Genomic DNA, 20,933 nt, shown 5'->3' with positions numbered 1-20,933 from the left:
AAATCCAGTGAGAACAGCTACATCAAGATGTGTTCTAATGACACTTGGACTTCAAAGTAAAAAATAATCCTAGGCAAAAAGTCTAAATTTCTTAAAAAGGAAGGAAAACAAGATTATTTCAGACTAATTGACAATAGTGCTTTTCTTTTTTTTTTTTTTCAACTTTTTTTAATGTTTATTTTTGAGAGAGAGAGAGAGAGAGAGCGTGAGTGGGTGAGGGGCAGAGAAAGGGAGACACAAAATCCAAAGCAGGGTCCAGGCTCTGAGCTGCCAGCACAGAGTCTGATGTGGGGCTCGAACCCATGAACTGCGAGATCATGACCTGGGTGAAGTCAGGTGCTTAACCAACTGAGCCACCCAGATGCCCCTTGACAATTGAGCTTTTTGATAAAAAATAGTAGGGTAACATAGTTAAGAAATTCAGTAAAAGAATCTATGAGACAAGAGTTTTACATCTCGTCACACTGAGCTTTAGGTGTAAAGGCCATATGCATATTGCTATGAAGATATGAAGATTCAGGTTCCTTTGAGCCCTTCCTAAGACATCCACTGGAGACTGAACTTTAGAAAACCCAATGAATGAAGAAACATCAGCATAAGAACTGTTAATGAAACATTAAATATATATGTAGCTATAGAACTTGGAACTAAATGAAGGGTATGAAGGAGACAGTGTAATATATAATAGCTACATACTATGACAATGTAGATACAGTGTCACTAAAAATGTGGGACAGCAGAGTAGGGAGGGCATGTGCGTAGTGGTAAAGCTCACTCACTGCCTTTTTTTCTTTTTTTAAAAACCAGCTTTATTGCAGAGTAATTTAATTGCCTTTTATTTTTTTAGCTAATTACCTTTTAAATGTTAATTGAGAATAAAAGGCTATTGCCTGAAATGAGATGGTGAGGAAGAAGAGAAAAAAGAAGTTTTGGCTAATGTTACTGCTGTTTATAAAAGAATAGGAAATAGTCCAAAAATAGAACTAAAGTGTTATACAAAGGTATTAGTATAAAGGGAACGAGGAGAATAAAAATACAAACCTTTCTAAATGCCAAAATATAAATTTTAAAAAGAAAAAAAGAAAAAGTATATGTTCAAATAAAATAGATAACATAGTGAAAGACTATTATATATACATACACACACACACCAATAATCTATATGATATTTAACAATATGACAGAATTGAAGCCATACCTATTGATAATATCCATAAATGTCAATGGGCTTACTCTTCTAAAAGTAAAAAAAAAGTTCAGGTTGGTCCACAAGGCAAAGCCTACTTTTGTGCTGTTTATAGGAGATATACATAAATGGAAAGATTCTGAAAGGGTTAAAATACAAGGATGGACAAAGATAAATCAAATAAAAAAGAAAGTAGGAGTGTCATTCTTGGTATTTTACAAAGGTAGTATGCAGATTAGAAAGCATTACAGGAGACAAAAGGATACTTTATAATGAAAAAAGCTGCAGTGCCTGGTAAAAAGAAATGGGGACCATCTGCATACAGGCAGGAGCATTCTCCAGGATGTCTTATTTTATGGAAAGAGAAAATGTGTAAGAAATGAAGGAGGGGGAGAACATATGAATATGTATGTGTGAAGTTCATTTTTTTTTAAATAAAAGGATAAATCATTTTAAAAAGTTACCTGTGGGGAAACAAGGGAATGGAATGAAGTGGGGAAAGGGATAGAAGCTAGATTTTCTGAATGCGTCTATTTTGTAGATTTGATTTTTGAATTATGTAAGTATTTTATAGAACTATAAAACATTCTAAAGAAATTTCTAAACAAACAAACAAAAAAAATCACAAAAACAAAAGCAGCAGAGAAATGTAACTGTGTATGGAGGTTGTGAAGTGACCTCTCAGACAACTATTTCGTTGGCTTTCAAATACACTAATTTAAAGTAAAGGTACATCCCTAATAGGGGTATAGCATAACAACAACAATAAAAGTAAGCTGTTTTTAGTAATCATTGTTGGTCGCAAAGTTGATACTATTTTGAAATAATATTTGGGTATTGTGGAATAAAGTCATTATGAAATGTATAATTAAGAACTAGGGTTTTCAGCAGGATAGAAAGGAGAGCTTAGGTATATGAAGTAGAAACAATGTCTTCATGAATTTGTATTGGCAGTATCCATATGAACTCCTAATCTGATTTATGTCTTTTAAAAAGGATCTTTATTCGTTCTAGATACTGAAAAAAACTAGAAACACAAACTTAGTATAAAGAATATTTTTTTAAAAACGAGCACTCAGCACCCTAAGTATGATCTCTGAATACCATTTTCACCCAGACAAATTCGAGCTCCTTGGAGAAGGAGCTGGTTCTTGTACCGGGGCAGGAAAGGTGCCAGCTGAGCCTGGGACACCGTTCATACCAAAAGTGAGAAAGATGTCAGTGCCTGTTTACTAGGGTCATATCAAAAGAGACTCCTTCTGGTTAAAGACAGGACAGTGTGAGCATCAGTAGGAGAACAGCTGCGATGACCTGAAGCATATCGGATGTGCTTTAATCTATAATTTCCTAGTGTGACTTTTAAACAGAACTCTCCTTGATCGCCTTTGGAGGATGATGGGGACGCCACTGACGATTTTGAAAGCTGGTAAATACAGGGAAAGATAGAGAATCAAACATATATCCTGCTTTTTTTCTTTGTGAACTATAACGCAAGGTAATGAAGTAGTTGAAGAAGAGAAATTTTTCTTCATAGAATATTTTTGGTTAGTAAACAAAAAAAGGGATGATGGGAAAATCACCACTTTTAGCCCTAACGAATCATGTATCTGTGTAGTGACCATTAAAAGCTGCTAACACCACAAAAGGAGAGACAACCAGACTGAGTCTGCTTCCTGATGGTAGTGGTGGAAGATTACGACTCCGCTTTTGAGCTGTTCTTGACTCCCCCTCAAAAGAGTCAAATCTGAATTTGATCAAGCCTGTAGCTGTAAACACTGATTTATACAGAATACAGAGGTCATTGGAACAACCGGTTACCTCCCACATGGAGGCTACCAGTAAAAGCAGACTCAGAAAAATGCTAAACAGACAAAAGGCTGTTTTTCAACAAATATGCTGCTAGAAAGAGAATGGGGAGATGGAGGGGAGAAAGAACATACACCTTAAAAGAGACTTAAGCAATAAATCAACCATTTGCAGTGTGTACATCTCATTGGGATCCTGATTTGATCAAGCAAATTGGAAAAAACTGTGAGACATTTGGGGGCATTTAAACATGGACTAGATATTTGATATTGAAGAATTATTAATTTTTAAAGGCGTCATATTGTGCTTACATAAAAAGTTATTTTTTTAGAAATACGTACTGAGGGGCGCCTGGGTAGCTCAGTTGGTTGAGCATCCGACCGTTTTTGTTTATTTATTTTGAGAGAAAGAGTGCGTGTGTGTGTATGTGTGCACAGGTGAGAGAGAGTGGGGAAGGGGCAGAGACAGAATTCCAAGCAGGCTCCACACCCAGAGCAGAGCCAGCAAGGGGGCTCGATTCCACTACCATAAAATCGTGATCTGAGCCAACATCAAGAGTTGGACGCTTACGTGATTGAGCCACCCAAGCACCCTGAGCATCTGACTCTTGATTTTAGTTCAGGTCGTGATCCCAGGATCATGGGATGGAGCCCTGCATCGGGCTCTGGACTAAGTGTGGAGCCTGTTTAAGATTTTCTTTCTCTCTCTCCCTCTGCCCCTCTCCCCAGTTCATGCTCGCCGTCTACAAAAAACAAAAACAGAAACCAAAACCACTGAGATTATATTGGATGAAATTACATGATATTATATGATACAGTTATATCAGGAATTGGGTTCTAAATAATCTGTGGTTGGTTGGCAAAACATCTGTAAAGGACCAGACAGTAAATATTTTAGGTTTTACAGTCCATGTGATCCTTGTAACAGATACCTAACACTACCTTTGTGGTGTGAAAGCAGCCACAAACAGTGTGTAAACAAATGTGCATGGATGTGTTCCAATAAAACCTTATTTACAAAAATAGACAGTGGACCAAAGTTAGCCCAAAGGTTGTTGTTTGCTAACAACTCCTGGTCTGGATGGAAAAGTTGACCATGAAGTGACAGTTGTTGAAGCTAAGGTACATGGAGATTCATTATACTATTTTCTCTACTTCTATATATATTTGAGAATTCCCATGATAAAAAATAAAGTAGTGGGGCACCTGGGTGGCTCAGTCAGTTAAGCGTCTGACTCTTGATTTTGGCTCAGGTCATGATCTCACAATTTGTGTGTTCGAGCCCTGCATTAGACTCTGTGCTCAGAGTGCGGAGCCTGCTTGGGATTCTCTTTCCCTCTCTCTCGTTGCCCCTCTCCCACGGTCTCTCACATGTGCACGCTCGCTCTCTCTCTCTCTCGCTCTCTCTCTCAAAATAAATAAAAAAAAAATAAAGTAGTTAGCTTTTGGATAAAATTAGGCCGCTGTTACTGTATTCTCTTGTTTTGTGTATCCCTTTTATTAAACTAATTAGGAAGGAGCTTTATCTAGCTGGGGATTTTTTTAAGCTCTGAAAGAAGTAACATGTTGGACTTAGATATTAAAAGTACAAATGCACCTCTAAACCCATTTTCACTGGTTTAACTTCTCTGTATTAGGTTTTGTTTCTCTGTTCTGTAGCTGACATTATGAGTAATCACTCATTTATTCCCTCATCTAGGCATCAGAGACAAAGTGTCTGATTGGGATGAGTTTCTGCGGCAGACCCTGGTGGGAGCGTGTAGCCCTCCTGTTCCCCTGCTAGAGGGCGTGAGTATTACTGCTTGCAGAACCAGTGAGGAAAACTCTTTTCATCTTCAGTGATATTTCTTGTCCAAGGAATCTTAAAATTGGTTGCTCGTTTAGCACTCTAAAGCAAATAAGCATCATTACTACAGACATAGACAATGGGTACTGCTGGGTTTAAACGTATCCTCAGAAGTTGCCAACTGGTGCCTTAGTGCCTAGAATATTCCAAATTAGTTGCTGACACATAAAAATCTAGCTTTCCAGATTCTTTTATGAAGTTGGAAAATGTGGCCTTTTTGGGCTCTCTGTAACTGAGCAGGTGTTGATTCTACTTCAGGAATTTGTAACTCCCACCCCAGGTGGATTGAGACCCCCTTTTCTTTCACTCAGAAGACGCTGGACCTATCGTATCCTTACCACCTACCTTCTTCCAACAGTCCTTTTAAATTAGAGTAGCTTTTGAGCTTGTTAGTGAACATAATATAGGTTTCTTGTCTTTGTGAAATCAGTTTATTGGTTATGACATTTCTAAGTTCTATTTTGTCGCTTTCTGTCCTACCACTTACATGCTTTGTGGCATATGTGAAATGCAATGTATGAATGTTCCAGTTTCTCTACATCTTTGCCGACACTAGTTACTCTCTTTTGGTTATAGCTATGCTAGTGAGTGTGAAGTGGTATCCAATTTTGGACGCACATTTTCCTAATGACTAATGATGTTGAGCATCTTTTTCTATACTGTTGGCCATTTGTATATCTTTTTGGAGGAAATGTCTTTGCCTGTTTTTAAATTGGGTTTTTTGTTTGTTTGTTTTTTATTACAGAATTGTAAGAGCTCCTTGTATCTGATAACAAATCCAGACCAGATATATTTCCAGATGTTTTGTGGATCGTCTTTTCACTTGTTTGACGATATTGTTTATAGCACAAAAGTTTATTTTGATGTAGCCCAATTTATCTGTTTTGTTGCTGTTGCTTATGCTTTTGGTGTCATACCTAAGAAGGCTTTGTTTAATGCAAGGTCACAAAGATTTACTCCTATGTTTCCTCCTAAGTGTTTCATAGGTTTGACTCTTATGTCTAATTCTGTGATCCATTCACATTCCCCCTTTAAAACTCGATTGGTAAATACTCTCCCGGCTGATCTTTATATTTTATACTCAGACTCATTTCATTATGCTTAGCCAGAGCCTGGCACATACTAAGTAAACAGTAAAATTCTAATGATGGAATGAAGTCATGAACAATGAATTAATAGATACCCAGCTCTACATCGACCATGATTCTGACATTCTAATACTTAGCTGTGAATGTGTTTCTCCATTTGTTCGTATGTTCTTTTGCATACATATGAATATGTGAGTAGCGTCACAGAGCCGTTCTTATTAGGGGGAAAAAGTAAGTTTGAATATTAAGAAATGACTAAGTGATAATGGAATCAGCATTCTTTTCTATTCTTTATTGTAGCTTTTAATGTATTTCTAGAGAGTGATAATTAAACTTTTTCTTTCCATCAGCATAATCAAAACACTGTGTTCATAGGAACATTGTTGTGAAATGAGTGAAAAATCAGAAACAACTGAAATGCCATCAGTAGATAAGTGGGTAAATTACTGCTCACTTATAACACAGAATATCAATAAAATGGTCTAACACAATGAAGAGGATTTATATGTACTATAATAGAAAGAAAGCTGTGGTGTATTCAGTAACAAACACAAATTAAAAAAGAGTATACAGTGCTCCCATTGTTGAAAAAATATAAGATAGACAGACACAGGTAGATACTGACTTGGGTGCAGAAAACCCAGTGTCAGAGTAAGACTAAGTGCTAAGTAAGACTTAGTAATAAGACTCAGTAACGACGATATTTTAAAAATTCTTATTAGATGAGACTATATACCATAGTCTTAGAGATCTTAGAATAGTTTCATTGCATTGTAAGTAAGATTTTCTATAAGATAAACATTTTCATATCATCTAGAAATAATACTGTAGAGACTTGTATGATATTAGGCCATTCAGTGACATGACTTTGAGTGGATAAAAATATAAAGGCTAATCTGAGATAATTTAAAACTTGACTTTTTAGAATACTGTGTTAACTTCTCTTAATCATTTTACATCTTGTACCTACAGCTCCGTAATGGGAGGAACCCTTTAGATCTCATTGCCCCGGGCTCCAGGCTAGAGTGTCAAGCTTTCCGGGACTTGTTGAGCACTTGGATCGTTACGGTAGTAGAGAACATCGGAGGAAGGCTGAAGCTGCGCTATGAAGGACTGGAAAGTTCTGACAGTTTTGACTTTTGGTTGTATTACTTGGATCCATTTCTTCATCACGTTGGTTGGGCTGCTCAACAGGGATATGAGCTTCAGCCCCCATTAGGTGAAGAGTAATAGGACTTTTTAACTTTAACTGTTACGTTATGGTCATAGTATGTTTTTATTAATGTTGATAAGACTGAAAAACGCATTACTCTACATATTACAAAAGCCTTTGTGTAATAGAGATATTTCAAAAAAATGTGTATGCAGTTTCGTGCCTATTTTTTTGTTTTTTGGTTTTGTTTTGTTTTGTTTTGTTTTTTTGGTTTATTAGTAACTTGCCACACATATTGATGTACTCATGGACTCCTGCCTCACCAAAATTGAAGAAAAATTCTCTAGGTAGCATTTAGATACATATAGGAGTAGTCTAGGTCTTGGTTCAAAGTGGATTAACGTGATTAAAAGAAATAACAGTGAGATCAAAACGGGAATGACTGTTTAAAGCAAGTTTGGACGTTCTGTTATTTTGTGGCCTACAGCAATCCTTATAATCTCCCTGTAGGTATTTTCACCAGACTTGCTACCCACGCTCTGAATAGGGGAGACAGAGTACTGAAGTTAAGATGCAGGTTCTTTTGAATGAAGATGGTATAAGTGGGCTGGAGCCCTTTCTTTTCCCCGTGGAAAGTGACTTTTTTGTTTACACGAATGCTTTCAAAACAGTTATAAAGTAAGTTCTCCTCATTTAAAACATCCTGTCTTGTTTTACTAAAGCCATCCAGCATCTAAAGAATGAAGCTGAGTGGCAGGAGATCCTGGCCAAAGTGAAAGAGGAGGAGGAAGAGCCATTGCCATCGTACTTATTTAAGGTAAGAACAAAAACATGATGGATAGTACTTACCTCTCACAGTGGGCTAGGGCACAGTAACCCCGGGTCAGTGAACACGCTGTGATAGTTGGAGGAGGAAAGAGGTTTGAAGTTTGAGGAAAGAGGTTTGAGTGATGGGCATCCTGTTTCTCTTCTAAAGGTAGTCTAGGTTTTCTCCCAGAGTTCTCTTAAAGTGTTTGAGTCTTGTCTTTTCCACTTGTAACTACATAGCCCCAGTTGTTATAAAATAAACTTGTTTTCCTCCAGATGGCCTTTGTGTGCCAAATAGAGAGAGTAGGAGTACTTCCAATACTTTTTTTTTTTGAATAATTTTTTCTGAATAATTTTTTTTCTGACTAATTTATTCAAGGAAAGAAAATTACAGGATTAAATTCTTTACCAGAAGTTGGACAGTTATGTTATTTTAATTAAGAGTAATATTCTGCTATATATGAGTATAAAATTAATGTGAAAATACTATAGTTTTATTCCCTCTTGGTGTTTGCATTTCAGGACAAACAAGTGATTAGCACTCATTCATTCTCTGTAAATATGAAATTGGAAGCTGTGGACCCCTGGTCTCCTTTTGGGATCTCTCCTGCTACGGTTGTTAAGGTAAAATGGGGGCAGCTCTCTTGGTAAGAATTCCTGTCAGGGTGACTGGTTTAGGAAAGTGGTAGTGTTTTGATCTTCAGGCTCTGCTGATCTGAGCCATGTTTCTCCTAAGCTGTGAGGCTAGAATGACTTCTGTGCACATTTTGTATTTGTACTGTCCAGGTCTCTGCAGCCCGTTCCTTCTTCTGGGCCTGCTCACCCCAACCAACCAAAGCTCGAGTGCCAGAGTAGTGGGGTGTGTGGTCTTGGGAGCAGGCCTTACTGAACACTAGAGGGGACTTAACCTGGCAGGCAGCTTGCAGTGTCTGAGAAGTACGGGCACAGGCATCAGCGTCGGTATCCACCCAGGTGCAGGGCTCACTGGGTGAGGGGATGTTGGGGAAGCAGGTGGTTCATGTCATGAGATCTGCCCAGGATTGCTCCAGCATGGAGTCCAGACTCAGACTTCAATCTTTTGGAAGGCTGACTAACGTAAGGCTCTGGTTGAGAGTAACCACAGGAGCTGGGCAGGTTGTCAGGCCCTGGTTACTCAATTACTAGAACTGAGGCCCAAGAGAAGGGGTTAGTTCGGCACTGGAGCAGAAGCCCATTTACCCAGAGTAGAACCAGAAGACTGGCATGACTGGAGCAGAAGTTGCTTGGATGCTGAATCATCTGATTGGTCGAGATTTAAATTGTTTTGCTTTAGGAGAAGATTATTTTTGAACAGGGAGGGATTCTCAACCTACAGTGGGGTCAGAAGGCCCTATCTGAAGTCTAAAGGGCTGTTGGGTGGCCAGGAGCCAGAGAAGGTTAAACCTTTTTAGGCATTTGAAACTCAGCTAGGATCCAAAAATTTAATATACAAGTGTGGCCGACTCCTCACTAAACCTAAATTGTGTTTGGAGCCCAAGTACTTAGATTTGAGCCCAGGTTCTGCTGCTTCTTTGCTGGGCAAAATGGGGCAAGTTATTTAACTTCTTTTTAAATCCAGCTTCCTTATCTGCAAAATGAGGTTGATAATGGTCCCTACCTTATTAAGTTGTAAGGAAGATTAAAACAGAATTGATGTGTGGAAAGCATTTAATTAAAACAGTGCCTGGTGGCACCTGGGTGGCTTAGTCGGCTCAGATCATGATTTCACAATTCGTGAGTTCAAGCCCCATGTTGGGCTCTGTGCTGACAGTTCAGAGCCTAGAGCCTGCTTTGGATTCTGGGTCTCCCCCTCTCTCTGCCCCTTCCCTGCTCGCGCTCTTTCACTCAAAAATGAGTAAACAAAAAAAAAACAAAAACAAACCAGTGCCTGACACAGAGGTAACATTTATTGAGTGCTTAGTGTTGCTATACCCACTGTGTCTATGAAGTTTTGTAACATGTTTGTCTATGCCGAGGAATGACATACACACATATGTGTGTGTATACATACACATAAAACCATTTGTCTGCGTTGTCTGTTCAATTGTATGTGCAGGTTTTTGATGAGAAGTACTTCCTGGTAGAAATGGATGATTTGCGACCAGAGAATCACGCACGGCGATGTTTTGTGTGTCATGCTGACAGTCCCGGTCTTTTCCCCGTGCAGTGGAGTCTGAAGAATGGTTTACACATCAGCCCCCCTCCCGGTATGTAGTTGTTGTTTTCTGAATTGTCCATCAGGGGCTTCTTTTTGAAATGGCATTTATCTCCCTCTCTCTCTCTCTCTCTGTGTGTGTGTGTGTGTCTCTCTGTCTCTCTCTCTCTTCATGCCCCAGCTTGTCCTCAACATTTTTTGGGTCCCAAAACAAGTATAAGTGAAGGCCTCGATTCCATATATTTAAATATTTGCAAGTTATAAGTTAAGCTAAAATGATTAAGTCGAGTTACGTTCTGTCCTCCTACCTTGACAAATATATCTTCATAACACCTGGGGTCCCATGCACGTTCTTGGTTGGCCCCTCCTATGTGTGTCATGAGGGCACAGAGGAGTGTGAGAGTAGGACACACAGAGAGTGTCAGCAGGGTTGGGAGTTGGTAGGGGAGGAGAGACCTCAGAACCAGAACTCGGAGGTAGGAGGCAGATATCAGATGACTTTCAGGTTTCTGGGCATCCGCTTGGAGTGCAGCTCTTCAGACTTGAGAGGGAGGTTTATGATTAAGAGTAGGACTCAGAGAGGCTGTAGGTAGGAAACCAGCAACTCATTTTCCTGGTGTTTGCAACTTTGCAAAATATCTTTGATCCTTTAATCAATGCTCTTAAATATGATTTCGTTGACCTTGACTGAAATTTTTAATAATTATAGCATAGAATATCTGGACATGTTAAATGTTTATCTGCTTTTTATATCAGCAATCAGATTACTTGATTGGAAGTCTGTGTATCCTTTATTAGTAGGCTTTGGGCAAATACAACTTCGCTTCTTAAACGGTGAGTGCTGGAACACTGGGCTGGAATTGCTCTTATGTGTTAACAAGAGTCATAAACTCAGAACTTGTGCTGTTTATTCAGCCTTCATTCATCCAAAAAACATTTATGGAATGTTTGTTATGAGCCAGGTATTGGGCGTGTCTGTCACTGGGGAGGCAAAAGTGAGTATGATGGTTCCTTCAAGGAGCAAGTAGGAGAAACAGTAATGGAGCCTCCCAGGTTCTCTCATCAGTGAACACACAGTGGGCACACCTGCCTGGTGGTGGTGGCAGAGGGGGACATGACTACAGGAGGAAGTTCTTGCTTTGCTGGAAGACTCTGGACATCCCAAGTTCTTTATCTTACCGCTGCCTTTGTGTGAAAAGGAAAAAACAATTATTAACGATACTGGAGCTTTCAGCTTTGTTACAGACAATCATCTATCTCTGTAAGTAGGAGGAAAGTAGTGGATTATGTCACTGGAAATGGCAGCTGGTTTACTGTGAGGAATAGAGGTGGAGGCAGAAGTGGAGTAGGGGGGACATGGTAACAGTCTGAGTTGGGCGGGGGAGGGACTGCAGGGGCTGTGTGGCTATCAGCTGGTGTGGTGTGGTGTGGTGTGGTAGCCCGCTGTTGCTCAGCTCTGCACGGCGGAGAGCTGGTCCAAAACGGTGGGGCAGCTGGGCAGATAGTGTTGCCAGGGCATCAGATCTGAGAGGCTTCTACCAAGAACCATGGTGGACTTAAGCAGACAGTTAAGCTCAACTTTTTTCTTCGGAAATGACTTCATGATTCAGGTTACAAGATGGCGTTGCGCTTCTGTACAACATGAATCTGGAAACAGTGCTGAGACTTTTATGTCAGGAGTGGCTAAGATGTGTAAGGACAGAGCTTCATGAGGGAAGAAAGATTATTTGCTGTCCCGTCCTTTAGAGCCTAAGTTGGAATAGAATGGATAGTAAGACTGGATTTATTAGTACAAATCAAATCCAGTCATAACTGTTTTAAATTCTTTTGGTAAACTGCTAGCAGCTAATCATATAAAATATTGTGGAAAATAAATGCCTAGTTTGAAGCTTGAAAGTTTAAAAATTTATTCAAAGTGGGACGCCTGAGTGGCTCAATCTGTGTTAAGCCTTCTGCCCTTGATTTCGGCTCGTGTCATGGTCTCATGGTTCATGAGATGGAACTCTGCATAGGGCTCTTCTCTCTCCCTCTCTTTCTGCCCCTCTCTGCACATCTCTCTCTCTCTCTGTCTCTCTCTCTCTGTCTGTGTCTGTCTCAAGAAAATAAATAAACATGAAAAACAATTTTTTTAATTTATTCAAAGGATTTTATTGTATTGCTATAGTTTGACCAAAGTTGATCTGTTTTAAAACATGAAAAACGCTTCTGATTTATAGGGTGTTTTTCCTCCTCCTTAAAAAGAACAAAGTCCTCAAATTAGCCAATGAGAAGTTGTGGGTGGATATCTGGGGGAATGGAAAAGCCAGGCAGGCATGTGTGGTGTGAATTTTTGTTCTCATATTCTTACCTAGGCTACCCGGGCCAGGACTTTGATTGGGCTGACTACCTCAAACAGTGTGGTGCCGAAGCTGCTCCCCAGAGGTGCTTCCCCCCGGTGAGAACCCTGGTCCCCTCGCTGCCACGCTCCGGGTCCGCTGGGGACTGCTGTGCTTTTCACGCTCGTATGCTTCGTACTCAGTCCCCTCGCTCAGCTCAAATAAGCATCTCATTGATTGTAATACAGTGGTGCAAGGAAAATTCATCGACTGTGGAAGTTAATGAATTTTTAAAGTTTATCAGGTTTTTTATTAGCTAAAATCGTGAATTTTTTTAGTTCATAATTATTTTTGGTTGCTTCAAAATATGAAAAAGTGTTAAGTGGAAAGAAATGGTTAAACTTATTTAAAAATACTTGTATGAAAATATTACATGCGTATGGTTTACAACGCTAAATAGCAGTAAAAAACTCACAGCATAAAGCGGTAGGTCCCTGTCCCATCCCTCTCCGTGGTCTCCCTTCCCGGGAAGATTCGCTCCTATTGTTCTCACTGTTGTTCTGATGCTTATACTTAAATAATTTTCAAAATAGTATGCTGCCGTCTTATGAGTCATTGATTTTAGACATGTCTATGTTATGGTAAGTGAACACTTAGCTATTTTATATTACATTTTTCCTCAGTCTTAACCCACCTCTTTCTTCCTATAATTTTTGATTAAATCTGAATTGATTATTTACACTATGATATGTATTCAGGTATTATTCACAGCCAAGCACTGCAGTATTTTATGGTTTTCTCTTTTTTATTTATCCTCAAGTTAATAATTGCCTTGTTTTTTCATGGCTTAATTTTTTCCGTTTCTATTGTAGTTCTTCCCACACCTTCCAGTAGCTTCTCCTAAGTCGGTCACATCGGGAAATCTGTCATTCCCCCCCCCCCCCCCCAATTCTATGAAACTTACAGTTTATTTGAGGGGTGGAGGAAACATTAATTATATATGCAGAAATTCCCTTACCTGACTCTGTCATTGAAAGTCATCTAAATCAGGGAGTCATCTTTTGATGAAACAGTCTATTTTAACTTAAGATGTATAAATCTGCATTCATGTGCTAATCTTTTGGTAAGGCCTTCCCTTTGCATATGGGTTGTCATCTCGTGTTCCCTTGAGTCTTTTCCTGACATGTACCTAACATATATGCTGTACACACATGTGTATATACATCACATACACCCTAGGATTTTTTAGTACAGTGAGAACTCTTGATACTTTGAAACAATATGAATGCAAAGTTCTCAATTTGTCATTACTTTTCCGTTCCCCTCCCCCCCCCCCATCCTTTCACACTTGTCTTGCCCACCTGTTTTGGCAGCAGTTTCCTGGTTACTCCCACGTATTGTTCTCAGTAGCGGCTATAGTTATATGTGGGTGTGTGGTGGAGGACGGCAGCTGTCTCACCAGTAGGAACCCAGGAGCACCAAGAAAAGGCTCTGCAACCAACCACTTCTGCCGGCGTCTCAGGTTCTGCCATTAGCACAGGTTGCTTTGGCTCCCTCCGCCTCAGGAGTGGGCCCTGACCAAGAGGACTGTGAAGAATGCAAGCATTTGTGCCTGGGTCCTAGTTCCATGTTTAGAGCCAGATGCTCGCATTGCCACCCTGTAGCCTTTCCCAGAAGTCTCTTTGGTCCAACTAGACCTGTGTATATTTTTGCTGTTTAAAGTTATTTCTTTGTATTTTAGGATAGAAGGGTTAAAATGCAAGATGTTCCCTAGGCATGTTCTCTTTTCCTCATGTCCATGACCACTTAGATACCCTGATGTAGGAACTTTGTCATTTCTTTTTTTTTTTTTTTTTTTAATTTTGTTTTAATGTTTGTTTATTTTTGAGAGAGAGAGAGGGAGACACAGAATCCAAAGTAGACTCCAGGTTCTGAGCTGCCAGCACAGAGCCCAACATGGGGCTCAAACTCGTGAACTCTGAGATCATGACCTGAGCTGAAGTCAGACGCTTAACTGACTGAGCCACCCCGGGGCCCTGGAACTTTGTCATTTCTAAGATTTTTCTGAGAGACATCCTTCTTAGCAACCTCCATTCTCTCTTTCTTTAGACAGGTTGCTCACTAGACTTGCCATAAAATTTTAATCCTGGGAACTGTCCTTCAGTGCCACCCAGGGATTTGTCTTTCCCCTTTCTTAAGATTTGAGATTCCTGTTTTCTACATCTAATGGCCTCCTTCCTCTTTCTTGGTTTATTCCCTTGTTTTGATGGAGCCCATCTCCTAGTAGCTTCCTGAAAAGGAATGCAAGAGAGGTAAATTTTTATAGACTTCGCATGTTTGAAAAGGTCTTCGTTCTATTAACTTGATTGATAGTTTGGCTCAATGTGGAATTTTAGGTTAGAAGTTACTTTACCTGAGAATTTTGAAAACATCATTTAGTTGTTTTCTACCTTCCAGCGTAGCAGTTGAGAAGTTGACATCTATCTTTATTCTTGATCTTTTATAGATGACCTGCCTTTTACTCCTCCCTGAGGGGTTATAGATTCTCTTTGTCACCATGTTTCATAGCTAAGCCATGGCATGGCCTGTCTTCATTCACTTGCTGGGTTCTCAGTGAGCACATTCTCTATAGACACTTGTTCCTCTGTGCTGGGAAGTTCTCTTGAATCTCTTCTTTGATTTCCTTCCTTTCATTTTCTCTCTCCTCTTTTTCTGGAATTTCTTTTATTTGTATGTTGGCCCTCTCGATCAGACCTCTACTTTTCTTACCTTTTTCTCCTGTTTTCTGTTTCTTAAGTCTTTTTGCTTTGCTTGATGAAAGATTTCCTAAACTTTATTTCAGTCCTTCTTTAGAGTTTTTAATTTTTAATATCACATTTTTTAATTTTCCAGAACTATTTCTGTTCTCTGAATATTTATTTTTAGCAGTGTGCTATTCTTGTTTTAAGGATGTGATAGTTTTTCTTATCACTCAGAGGATGTTAATTACCCCTGCCTTTTGAGAAATTTTCTTCTTGCATAAGAAGTTTTCTCCATGTTGCTTGTTTTGTCTATTTTGGTCTCTAGCTTTCATATTTTTAGATGTCTGATAATGCTTGGTGGTTTGCTCCTATTTGAGAATGGGGGACTAAAAATAAATAAAGCTGATTGGAAGTTCTGAGCATGTTGGTGGGGATTGTCAACCCTAAAGTTCTCTTTAGGGTGGGGTCTGGCTGGCCATTTGTTGGAGACTCCTAACGTATCTTCACGTGTTTCTTCCCGGGCTTGTCATATTACCATAAGAAGTCTTTTCCAATCCCTGCCTGGAGGGTAGAGGCGAGGGCTGGACCTCTCAGCATCCCACGTGCAAACCCCTGTTTTGGGTGCTGCATACATGCCCTCAGTGGTTCCTGTGTCCTTCTGCCCTGGAGTCTTGTGTCCTATCATCTCTGAAAGATAAATCTCATCTCATATACAGGAAGAAATGGGATAGTTTCCCTGGGGTGTGGAGACATGACCTAAGTGCTTCTTAAATGTTTTCAACAAATTAGTTCTAGATACTGTTCTAAATTTTAGCTTATAAAACGTTGCTGTTGTCTCCCGTTACATCCATACTAGTAGGTTTATGTAAAAAAACAAAACAAAAACCCCACTTTAGTTTTAGTGCCGTCAGAAGGAAGAGAGAATAATCAAATACGGAAATTCAGTTCTCCGTTTTGACCCAGAAGCTGCAGATTTTAAAAACACATATTTTCCTTCTGTTCATAAGTGTCATTTATCCTGACTGACTTTCATGATCTACACGGAAGTAGGAACCAGGCAGCTTATCTATCGTGTGTTAGAGCCCTTTGTGGAAGGGAAGCAAACCAGCCATGGGTGAGAGCCAATTGGTTCAGGGCACAGAGCCTTAGGTACTTTATTTATTAAAAACTCATAATAACCCAGTGAGGTAATGTTCTCAAGGTCATCTGACAGATGACAAAACTCAGGCAAAAAGAGGTTCCACAGCTTGAGTGAGGTCATACAGGTAGCAGTAATATGGGTATACCTGACCTTAAAGACCATACTGCTTATAACACCAAGAGAGACAGACAGTTTTCCTTTGCTTCTTTAAGAAACAAAGCAAAATACATTTATAGCTTTAAGTGTTACTCTAGGGTTAAATATTACTTGGAATAATAAATCTCTCGGATCAGCACGAGTTAATACTGAGTATGTGTTTGGATTTGATTCAAATATTTTCTAGTCAATTACTGAGCATGAATTTAAGGAGAATATGAAGCTTGAGGCAGTGAACCCTCTTCTCCCCGAAGAAGTGTGCGTTGCCACCATTACTGCAGTGAGAGGCTCCTACGTATGGCTCCAGCTGGAGGGTAAGTGCCACACTCCTGAGAAGCCTTCCTGTGGCCCACTCTTCTGAGCCTTCCTGTTTACCCCTGTGATGTGACTTGTTAGACTTAGTCAATTAGCTAAATAGGGGCCTTGCTCAGAGACTTGTAATTTGTTGTTCTGGTTTTTTTAAAATTTTTCTTTAACATTTATTCATTTTTGAGAGTGAGAGAGACAGAGCATGAGTGGGGGAGGGGCAGAGAGAGAGGGAGACACAGAATCTGAAGCAGGCTCCAGGCTCTGACGTGGGGCTTAAACTCATGGACTGCAAGATCATGACCTGAGCTGAAGTCGGACTGAGCCACCCAGGCGCCCCAGAGACTTGTAATTTGTAATGCAAGATTCTTAGCTAAAAACTTGAGTTTCAAGTCCTTGAGTTTCAAATTTTAGGAAATGAATGTAAATAAAAAGCCTTCACTGCAGAGTCCTGTTTTCTTGAAGGGAAAGTATAAGGCAAGTGGCATGTGTTTTAATGTCACCAGAATATATGAGCATGAGCATTCACACGTAGCTTATTTAAGAGAGAATATTTTGTTTGCCCTAACCAATAGAACCAAAGTGTATGTAAAATAGAAAAGACATACTGAAAGTAATATTCAGTGATTGAATGGGTTTGTGGCTGGAGAGCGTTACGTGAGCACTCAGCTGCAATTACTGAATATGGCCTGGGTTTCTTTTTTTGTTCGGCTACCAAACAGTCAGACTTGGTACCTACTGTTTCCGGTTTGTAGACTTGATATTTAATGCAGATGTCAAGGATGGTATTGAATACAGACTTCTGTGTAGTCCCTGCTGGGCAGCCTCACTTCCTGATTGGCACCCACAGTCTATGAGTACCAGAACCAATGTTCTTAGTGTGTGGAGCTGCCCCTGCTGCCTTTTGTTTCCCAGTTATTGCATGGAACTGACTGTATTTGTCATTCAGCCGAGTGTTTCTACTGTTAGTTCCAGTTGCCTATTTGCCGTTCCGTAACTAGGGGTCATTCTGTGTATTTGCTCCCCACTTTCATTTTTATACAGTTATGCGTAGGGGATGGTTTACCCTTTTTTCTTAATGTTTGTTACACATGAACAAGTATGAATTCTGTGTAAAAGGAACTTATCGAAAGACTTTGTGTCTGCATTATTGCAACAGTAGAACATTGTCCAGGAAGTACTTTATGAAGAAGGCTATTTAATGGTCTAAAATTTTTTTTTTAATCTAAACAGGTTCTCAGAAGCCCATACCTGAATGTATTGTGAGTGTGGAATCCATGGATATATTTCCTTTGGGCTGGTGTGAAACCAATGGCCATCCCCTCAGCGCCCCTCGCCGAGCACGAGGTAGTGGTCTATTTCTGGGCCAAGGGGTTGATTGTTAAATAATCTGTCGTGTGGCTGCCATCAATTAGGATGAATGTGGACATTTCAGAGAAAAGCAGAGTGGTGTTCTGATTGTTTATTCCTACATAGGGAAATCACTTATTGCAACCTGCCTGGATTGCCTGAACAGTTTCTGTGGGTCAGGAATGTGGGCACAACATAGCTGGGTGCTTTGGATCCAGGCCCCTTATGAGCCTGCAGTCAGGGTATCAGCCAGGACCCCAGTCATCTTAGGGCTCAAGGCAGGGAGGCTCTGCCACCAAGTGTACTCAGATGGTTGTTAACAAGACTCACTTCCTCGTGGCTTTTGGACTGAGGGCCTCAGGTCCTCGCTGGCTGTTGGTGGGAGTCTTCCCTCAGTTTCTTGCCATGTGGACCTCTTCGTCGGGGAGCCCGCAGCAGGGCAGTTGGCTTCCATCAGAACCAGCCAGGGAACAGAGCAAGGTTGAGGAAGGTAGAAGCCAGGGTGTTTTTGTAACCTAATCTTAAAAGTGACATCCCATCCCATAAAGTTTGTTTATTTTTGAGAGCGAGTGAGCGTGCCCAAGCAGGGAAGGGGCAGAGAGAAAGGGAGACAGAATCCCAAGCAGACTCTGCACTGTCAATGCAGAACCCTCCGCGGGGCTCAAACCCACGAACCGAGAGATCACGACCTGAGCCGAAATCAAGAGCCGGACACTTAACTGACTGAGCCACCCAGGCACCCACCACCATTTTAAAAACAGCTCTATTGGGATAGCATTTACGTAACATAAAATTTGATCCTGTTATTTAGTGGTTTTTAGTACGTTCATGGAGTTGTACAACTATCACCGCAGTAAATTTGACAATATTTTCATCATCTCAGAAGGAAACCCTGTACCCCTTGGCAGTCACCTCTTTGTCCCCCCAGCCCTAGGTAGTTACTTCTCTACTGTTTTCTACTATATAGATTTGCCTATTCTGGACATTTCCTGTGGAGCCAAATGATGTATGATCTTTTATGACTGGCTTCCTTTGCTCAGCATGATGTTTTCAGAGTTCATCCATGTGGCAGTGTGTTCTCAGTACTGCGTTCCTTCATATGTTTTAATACTATTCCATTGTAGTGATATGCCGCATTTTCTTTATCCAGGCATCAGTCAGTGGCCATTTGGGTTGTTTTCCGTTCCTAAGTCATTATGAAAAATGCAGCTGTGAACATTTGTGTACAGGTTTTTATGTGGACACATGTTTTCATTTCTCGAGTATAACTCTGTGTTTAACACTCTGAGGAACTGTTAGACTGTTGGCTGAAGTGGCTGCACCATCTTACATCCCCACCAACAGTGTACGGGGATTCTCCTTTCTTCTCACTACCCCAACCCTTGTTACTTTCTGGGTTTTTTATTTGTGTTTTATAATAGCCATGCTGGTAGATGTAGGGTGGTATCTTACTGTGGTCTTGAGTTGTACTTCCCTGATCATCAGCAATGTTGAGTATCTTTTCATGTGCTTATTGGACATTGGTATATCTTCTTCGGAGGAATGTCTGTTCAAGTCTTCTGCCCATTTTTTAATTGTTTTTTGTTGTTGTGTTGTTGTTGAGTTGTAGGATTTTGTTACATATTCTAGATATTAATACCTTCGTTATCAGATATGTGACTTGCAAATATTTTCTCCCCATTCTGTGGGTTGCCTTTTCTCTCTCTCTACGCACAGGAGTTTTAACTCTTAATGTAGTCCAATTTATTTTTTCTTTTGTCACCTGCGCTTTTGGTGTCATGTCTAGAAAATCATTGCCAAATCTGATGTCATGAAAGATTTTCCCTATGTTGTCTTCTAAGAGTTTTATAGTTTTAGCCTTTATGTTTAGGTCTTTGATCCATTTTGAGTTAATTTTTGTATATGGTGTAAGGTAAGAGTCCAACTTCATTACTGTGGGTAGTCAGTTTTCCCAGCACTATTTGTTGGAAAGGCTGTACTTGTCCCATTGAATGGTCCTGGCATCCTTGCTGAAATCAGTTTTTCTTTTGAATATCTTTTCCTGTGTAGAAAATATTCATAGGAGTCAACTGACTTGTGAGCCTTGAAAATATTATTTTTGGTCTTTGTGTAAAGACTCTTCGTACCCAGAAAATGTGCCTCAGTCTAGATATTCAGACATATCAGCACTTAATTCATAGTACTTACTAGTTAAATATACACAATGACCAGGTTTTTAAATGTGCTAATGTTAGCTTAATACATATAGACACTATTCTTTTGTCTGTTTGTTTTTCTTGACATTTATAGTTTTGTTTTCTTCTTACAGTCCAGAAACAGAGGAAAATTGCAGTGGTTCAACCAGAAAAACAGTAAGTAATAGAATAGTATAATAGTATGTTTAAATAATTGACATTTGAAAATTAGAGTATCTAGAAAAAGAAATCACTATTTCAGAGAGTATATCTCATGTGTTATTTTCTCAGGTGGAAGCATAATTCTTTAATTCAGCTTTTGTTAGGTTACATATTTTTCCTTACAGCATATATGTTCTCTAAAATGGCATTGTATACAAAAGGGTAAAATACCTTCTCAAGATGTTCCCCCCATTGGGTCTTCTTTGGCTTTTAAAGCCTGAAGGCATTTGAATAAGAGAGGAAATAGAATCTCTGTGCTGTTATTTGTTACGGAAGAACAGAAATTATAAATTAGGATATGACTTGTCACAGTGAAAAAAACCTTGAGGTGGAAGACAGCAGCTCTATAAGAAAAGGTGCACTCAAAGGGGTGACTTGGTGTCCCATTGGGGAACCCTTTGTAGCATACCTTCATACACAGCTTTTGGGAGGCATTTATTTAATTAGTGGTGCCTTAAAAATACACATAC

At 39.8% G+C, this 20,933-nt stretch overlaps 1 protein-coding gene across 12 annotated transcripts in view; it reads left to right on the top strand.

The window, feature by feature from the left end:
- Positions 1–20,933, top strand: part of SFMBT1 (Scm like with four mbt domains 1) — a 128,019-nt gene that overhangs the window by 92,263 nt on the left and 14,823 nt on the right. For all 12 annotated transcript variants that reach the window (XM_019417177.2, XM_053897090.1, XM_019417182.2 and 9 more), the window contains 9 exons: positions 4,691–4,779; positions 6,898–7,144; positions 7,801–7,895; positions 8,408–8,509; positions 9,960–10,110; positions 12,410–12,492; positions 16,599–16,725; positions 17,951–18,064; positions 20,376–20,418. In XM_019417177.2, coding sequence (XP_019272722.2) covers positions 4,691–4,779; positions 6,898–7,144; positions 7,801–7,895; positions 8,408–8,509; positions 9,960–10,110; positions 12,410–12,492; positions 16,599–16,725; positions 17,951–18,064; positions 20,376–20,418 — 1,051 coding nt within the window. The remainder of the gene's footprint in view (positions 1–4,690; positions 4,780–6,897; positions 7,145–7,800; positions 7,896–8,407; positions 8,510–9,959; positions 10,111–12,409; positions 12,493–16,598; positions 16,726–17,950; positions 18,065–20,375; positions 20,419–20,933) is intronic.

Source organism: Panthera pardus, unplaced genomic scaffold (genome assembly GCF_024362965.1).
Source record: "Panthera pardus isolate Hobbes unplaced genomic scaffold, ASM2436296v1 HiC_scaffold_8, whole genome shotgun sequence".
Classification (NCBI taxonomy): Eukaryota; Metazoa; Chordata; class Mammalia; order Carnivora; family Felidae; genus Panthera; species Panthera pardus.
This window is presented reverse-complemented; position numbering and strand designations above follow the sequence as displayed.